Genomic DNA, 7,152 nt, shown 5'->3' with positions numbered 1-7,152 from the left:
ATATACACGCTAAAAATAACTGGCAAATCAGCGACGAGATACTGGGAGTCAAACGCGCCAATCAGAGCGGAGAGCCAGCCCCACGACTGCGTAGCTTTATCGCGATTGGTCGGCTGTGATATCATTTGGCATGCAGGAGGCTGCTCGCTGCCGATTGGCCGAATCGGAGCTCGCGTCATCGTGCCGTTAGGAAGGGGGGGCTGAAGGGGGGGGGCGGGCTCGGAGGTTTGAATAGGGAACTTTGCAGAGCCAGTTGCTCGCTCGCCATCTAGTCCGGTGCAGTGTTTGCAAATACCTTAAACGCCAAGCGAGAGAAGAAGGCGGGGGACGCTTGAACACAAGCGCTGCTGCTTCGTTTGCGTCGCATGAGAGTTACGGCAGGGGACACTCTTCGCTCCTTTTCCTCTCTGGCTTGTTATTATTTATATTTTTTTCCTCTTTCTCGTCATCACAACACATTTAACGCGCAGATCAAGTAGGCTTACTTTGACAGAAGCTGGGGCAAAATGGATGTTCTACCCATGTGCAGCATCTTTCAAGAACTTCAAATAGTTCACGACACGGGCTATTTCTCCGCCTTACCGTCACTGGAGGAGTACTGGCAGCAGGTAAATACGTCAAACACTTCAACTAAGTCACTAAATGGCATACGTGTACTCACATGAGCGTGCTTGCTTGTATATGTGGGGCTCTTAGCGAAGTGGATCACTGTGTCACGTCTGACAGCTGAAGTCCAAACCCCCCAACCCCCCCCCCCCCCCCCCCTCCCCCTCCCCGCCCGCGTGCATGTGGAGCGTGTACACAAATCCAACGTACTCCGTTCAGCATTTCACTGGTTCTGCCGGGGAGGAAAAAAACAAAAATAACTCTGCCGCCTGACTTTCTGTCATTGAAATGATATCACAAACAAAATCGAACCATCGGATACTCAAGCGATCCGCCGAATATCGCGGTTGAAGTTTGCATCGGCGTGCGCTGCATTACGCTGAGAGTCTCTTCCAATATTTCACTCCTCGCCTGTCGCTGAATAAGGCAACCGAAAGATGACCACTTTTTGGATGCAGTGTGTGCAGCCCCGCGCCACTACAAACCACAACCACACTCCTACACGCATTGTAAGAGAATACCTTTCTGACAGTGACAATCCAATCTGCATTGGATGTGCACAGGTCTACCTGATGTCATGGCAGTGTGTTGGAATCGGCAGCACAAGCTAAGAACATATCAAATTCCATTTCTCCACCGGCATGCATGGAAGCGAGCACAGCTGGGAAGCACTGTTAAGGCGGCAGATGATACTTCTATGCCTGGAGGAAATATTTATTCTCCGTGAACCTCGTCAACGTGGCTGTCTCTGAGTAGCATCTAATGAATGGCCCTGCCTTTCAACTTTAATGGCCGCTGGAGTAAATTGGAGCTTGTGTAGCTGACGCTGTGAGGAAGGATGTGATTGCATGTCAGAGGTGCGCATGAGGAAAAGCAGCTGAATAGCTCATGTGAAGGGAGGGGGGGTGGGGGTGGCGGAGGTTGAGTGGCTTCCTTAAAAGGCATCTAAATTTGTTCAGTGAGTCATTGGGCCACCGAAATGACAACGTTCAGACTTGCAGTATATATTACTCAATGAGGAAGATGGGGATTAAACGTAAATGTTCTCCTAGTGCCAGTCACGGGTTCATCCAGATGGAATGGAATATTAGAACTATACCTAATGTGCACTCAATGCTGTGGCCATTAACTGTACAATTTGTTGGTGATCACTTCCTGCTGCAGGCAAGTATTCCACCACATGCAGTGTTTGGGCTTGTGAGCACATCATTTTAAAGGATCTCCCCCCCCCCCCAATAGAAGCTGGCGTGAAGGAGCCTACACTCTGCATGGGTTGCATTATAATTCATGTTTTCTCACTGTACTTTCTGGTTTGTTGTCATTGCTTCAGACATGCTTGGAGCTGGAGCGCTACCTACAGAGCGAGCCTTACGTCTCCACTCCTGATCTGAAGTTTGAGGGCCAGGAGGACCTCTGGAGCAAGTTGATCTTGGCCTGCGGGGATAAGGCCAAAGCCGAGTCCGACCCCAAACTGCCCCTGGCCCCCCAAGAGGAGGACAATCACGATAGCCAAATTTTTGACACCAACAGTGTGAATTCGGATGCCAGCAGCGAAGCGTCAGACAGTTCCGAGGAGCTCTCACCCACGCACAGCTTTACTTCCAACCCTCTCGGCTCTGCCTTGGTAGGCTCTGGACCTTTTAGCCCGTCTGTGATCAGCACTCCGCCGTCCTCGCCGGAGGCCAACTCCGAGCCCAGCGCTGTCGTGAGCGGCTGGGTCGGCACGCACGGCGACTTGCACTTGCCGGCCAAAATCAGGAGCAGCAGTGTTGCAAAGAGTTCGGAAAAGACGGGACTCAACAGCGGGGATGTTTCTCCGGACGGTAGGAGGAGGATACACAGGTGTCAGTTCAACGGGTGTCGCAAGGTTTACACAAAGAGCTCCCACCTAAAAGCACACCAGCGCACTCATACAGGTGAGTTGTACACTTGCTAAATCTTTATTGATTGAAGAAGCTACTAATTCAGACATTGGCCTGAAATGGCATTGGACATCCGACGTGTAACGTAATTAAAGGTCCCACATTGCATGATGTCCTCAGCTGGTGCACAGCGGCATTAGCTCTGCATGGCTGGATACCTAAACGCTGACCTAATCTATGTGGAATGTGACTGACTGGCCCAGTGAGAGAGCAAAGCAAGCAGGAGTAAGGGGGAGGGGCTGCACATGGGAGATAAAAGGACTTCAAAACAGATTGAGTTTCACCATGGGAAAGGCAGAATGGGGTGGGGGGGGGGGGGGGGGTATTCCGCCGCCTTTGGGAGGCTTTAAGTGGTCACTGTTTGATTATTTTTGTTATTATTAGAGGCGTGAAATTGCATGGGTGGGTTTTATGGTTTCGCGAATCCTGCTCTCACACATTCTGCCCTACATCACTGGCAGCATTCCAAGCATGCTTCCTGTTGCATTAAAAGCGTAAAACAAAACATGCTAGTCATCCAACGGGTTCAGCGGAATCCATCTTTGGTGACTCCACACTATTCATCGAGGGATGACTGATTTTGAATGTTATGCAAATGACACCTGAGGCAATAGCTCTTGTTTAAAAAAAAAAAAAAAAAAAAAACATTCCTATTGCTTCAAATCTGTTTATATTTGCTTGTTGCAGGCGAGAAGCCGTACAGGTGCTCATGGGAGGGCTGCGAGTGGCGTTTTGCACGGAGCGACGAGTTGACCAGACACTTCAGGAAGCACACTGGGGCAAAGCCATTCAAATGCAGTCACTGTGACAGGTAAGTTTGGCATATTTTGCTGCCAATAGAATAGAAGAGTTTTAAGATGGCCCAAAAATATGTTCACAAGTTTGGCAACTTTGATTGAACTTTAAAATTATATTAATTGTTAAAAACAACTGAACTCAACAGTTTTTAACAAATCAATAACTAGAAGAATGTTACCACAAAAGGCATAACAACACCACCAATGACAAATCAAAGGAAAGGGGAAATCATATGTCATGACTGGTGCAATGGTAGTGTACATTGTTGCCCATAACGCAGCCAGTGCAGGTATGGATCCTTCACATACCCATTGGAGCTCTCTAGTTCTAGAAAAATGGAAGGATTGTGTCAGAATAAAAAAAGGCGTCCGGTGTACTGAACGGAGCAAATCATTTGATTTGGGAAAAAAAGATTTTCTGTGGAAAACTCTTTTGTTGCTGAAAGACAAAAATCTTATATTGTTACCAATACTGAAGGGGAGTTACTGTAATTTTGACTAGTTACAAAAACATAATATAAAAATAAAGAAAAGTTAAATGCGTGTACTTCATCGTAATAATTTGAGCATGGATTATGATATACTTTTAAAATAGCCTTGGACGTGGGCTCATTATTATACTGCCAACCAAAGGGACCTTTCTATTCATCCATCCATCAATTTTCTGAGCCGCTTCTCCTCACTAGGGTCGCGGGCGTGCTGGAGCCTGGGACCTTTCTAGTCAAAAATAAAAAGCAATGTAACGTCTGCAAAACTCCCCATTCATTTGTCCTTGAAAACACGTGTCTCAGCCTCCAGCTTCTGCTCCACTAACGTTTGACTTTTTTCTCCTCCTCCTTCCCATCCCCAGATGTTTCTCCAGGTCTGACCATCTGGCTCTTCACATGAAGAGGCACATCTGAAGCCGGGGTGAGCACCAAACCAAGCAACACAGCAGAGGGCAAAAGTTTTTTTTTTTTTTTTTTTTTTTTTTTTTGTTGTTTTTTTTTTTAAGGGAAAAAAAAAAACACAGTCACCCTAACCAGTCTCTTGGTTGAACTTATCCCAGAGAGCAGAGTGGTGGGAGTGTGTTCCAGCCAAAGCATGCTGTTTTGCACCATACTGAAACCCAGTGCCTCCGGGACCTCTCTTCGGAGGAGGGGCGCCCTGAAGGTTGCAACAAGCGGACAAAATCATCAATGTTAGGGAGAGAGAGATGCAAAGGGCGAGTTTTGATTAAAATGGTCAGGAAAAAAAGAAAAAAAAAAGTCAAGAAAAGAATGAATGATGTTGTTTGTATGGTGCATGATGTTTTGGGGACATCTCCCCGTCGGACAGCTGATACACTGGTACTTTGCAAAAACTGTCTGAGGTGAGCACGAATGTACTGTGAATGACTGGCATCGGCTGCCTGCCCCCTTCCGGGAAGAAAGGAGGATTCTCGGAGGGAAGACGAGAGGATGGATGGCTAGTTGGATGGTCCGAGGGGGCTGGCACCGACGTTGCTGTGGGGTTTCTGGGGGAAACATTCCAGTTATGTTTCCCCAGTGGCAGTCTGTCTGGCACCTAAACTTGGGGGTGAGCAGGTTTTTCTTCCAGCGAATAACATGCCACCTTTCTGGTCCAGGACCGAAACTCACCCCCATGGTCGCTGTATGAGATGAGTTTTTTTGTTTTGTTTTTGTTTTTGGTGTTTTTTGGTGCAGCTACTAAATGTGCAATGTGTTATGTAGCCTGATTTCTTATTTTTTTACAAGCTACAAAGCTTCCTTTGTAGTCCAATTGTATAAGCTGTGTGCTTAGAGGTATAACACAACTATAACTTCAGTATCATAGACAGGTGTTGCATGGTTCTAGGGTTTGTTCATTTCCCGTTTCCACTATAATCAGGACTGCAGATAGTTTCAATTAAAATGCAGCTAAAATGCAAATGGTTAAAAAATGTTACAATATTGTACATAAAGCCTTGATGATTCCCTCTTTTATTTAACCAAATCCTCCTCATTCTTGTGTTCATTTCACCACTGCTCGCTCGTTCTTTTCATTCATCTTCTGCCTTGGGGTGACAATTTTTGAATTTTTTTGTACTTTCTTTCTATCTAATAATGCACTGTTGACCTGAATGGTGCCTTATGCAAGTGACTGCCCCGAGGCAGTGGTGGTGTGCCCCCCCTCGGGAGGTCGTATTTGTTATATGGGAGATTTGACAAGCTCGATCAAGGCTCAATTACAAATGTCTTCTCTTTATGTTTAGTGACAGCAATCTCTGTTTCTTAACTGTGGTCATTAAAGTACTTGTTTTTGATTCATAGCACCGATTTAGCTATAATTCTGTAAATAGGTAAAATGCTGAATGTTTAGAGCACTTTTTTTTGTTATTAAAGATGTTAACTACTGTGTAGTATGTACTGATGTCCATCAAACACAGCTCAAAAGGTACAAAAAGACCCCCATCATTTTGGAGTTGATCCTTTTCTCAGTATCCCCACCCCCCCTCCCCCCTGTCCCTTTTAGGCCTGCAAGTGGGACTGAAGAAACAGCTAAAGATTTATTGTAATTAACAGGCTGCAGTTGGACAGGCCTCGCCTTGTAGTACCTCACAGTAATGAATTGCTAAAGGCTTTGTTGGCATGGACTCTGTCACAGACTGCTGACTATGGAGGTTGGATATTGACCTGTCTGGGGAGCGTTGTTTTAGCAAGGCAGAAACAGTATTATGAAAACCTAAAGCGCAACTGGGCCTAAAAAGGAGGGAGGGGGATAAAGATCATCAATTGACAGTGCTTGTCAAAGTTAAATCAGAACCGCCTGAGGGTGATCTGCATCTTGAGTTGCAGTGGATACTTGTCTAAAAGGTGGAGGCCGCAATTAATGCAGGATTAAACGATCCCCGCCACCTTGCCAATCAGATGTTGTGCCACGGCGTGCGGCAATATATAGATTTCAGATGCGCGGGTGCACGACGACGTGAACTAACTTGAAACTACGATAGATTGGAGATACTGTAGCTGGTAGCCGATACAGTTGAAATCGTAATTGAGCCTTGAAATAGCTGTTTGCTGACATCGTTTTCACTCGACATTTCTTTCATGCCACTATTCCAGCTCTTCTGTCTCACGCATACACACACAGCTTTGTTCTCAACTGAATCTTTGTATAAAAAGGAAAAAAAAAAAAACTTTTGTAAAATTATGTTTATGCTTTATTAAATTTTTATTTGGAATTGTTTTGCAAAATTGTTATATTTCTGTATGAATGTATTTTTTATTGGAATAATAAGAAATTCTTATCTGACCTTGCTTCCTTTCTTATTTGTTGAGTCTCCTCAGTTGGGCAACATTATTGCAAGAGCTTCTTGCCCTGCAAGACACAGACAAAAGTTAGATTAAAACTAGTGTGGGCACCAAGGGCACAAATCTGACATTTGAGCTACCTCATGAATTTAGAACATTGATGTTGACCATTGTACAACAAATCCTAAATATTTTTTTAATAGTTGCGCTGTAAGCCTTCACCTTTCCCTGACTTGTAAATACCAGTATGAAAACAACTGCTTGCAAAACATGGACACCCACCGCACTTGTCTCCCCCCACCCAAATAAAACACCGCCAGAAAAGTTTCCTGCAAAATGCTGCTGTATCGTTGAAATTCCATGAGCTTCCCATTCCTGAGAGCAAGCTAGTGCTCATCAAAGCAGTATAAATAATGTATCTCTAGTTCTTATAGCCCATGGCAATTAATCATAGAGCCACTTTCATACATTTGTTTGATGATTACTTTCTTTAATGAAGATAATGATACAAAACAGCAGTGGATAAACCAAAGAGCCGAGTTTAAGTTACAAACT

The 7,152-nt window shown here is 45.0% G+C and overlaps 1 protein-coding gene across 1 annotated transcript; it reads left to right on the top strand.

The window, feature by feature from the left end:
- The first annotated feature begins 258 nt into the window (after nt 1-258).
- Nucleotides 259-6,598, top strand: klf6a (Kruppel like factor 6a). The gene is made up of 4 exons (XM_061666640.1): nt 259-608; nt 1,937-2,522; nt 3,216-3,339; nt 4,176-6,598. Exons 1-4 carry the CDS (start codon nt 507-509, stop codon nt 4,225-4,227), a joined length of 864 nt encoding a protein of 287 aa, XP_061522624.1. The 5' UTR covers nt 259-506; the 3' UTR covers nt 4,228-6,598.
- Nucleotides 6,599-7,152: the final 554 nt, after the last annotated feature.

This window comes from Phycodurus eques, chromosome 21, assembly GCF_024500275.1.
Source record: "Phycodurus eques isolate BA_2022a chromosome 21, UOR_Pequ_1.1, whole genome shotgun sequence".
NCBI classification, from domain to species: Eukaryota; Metazoa; Chordata; class Actinopteri; order Syngnathiformes; family Syngnathidae; genus Phycodurus; species Phycodurus eques.
The sequence above is the reverse complement of the archived record's forward strand: the minus strand, read 5'-3'. Positions and strand labels throughout refer to the sequence as shown.

Coding starts and splice junctions, on each gene's coding strand:
- klf6a (XM_061666640.1), top strand. CDS start 507: ATGGATGTTCTACCCATGTGCAGCATCTTTCAAGAACTTCAAATAGTT. Junction 609..1,936: donor TGGAGGAGTACTGGCAGCAG/GTAAATACGTCA, acceptor TCATTGCTTCAG/ACATGCTTGGAGCTGGAGCG. Junction 2,523..3,215: donor ACACCAGCGCACTCATACAG/GTGAGTTGTACA, acceptor TGCTTGTTGCAG/GCGAGAAGCCGTACAGGTGC.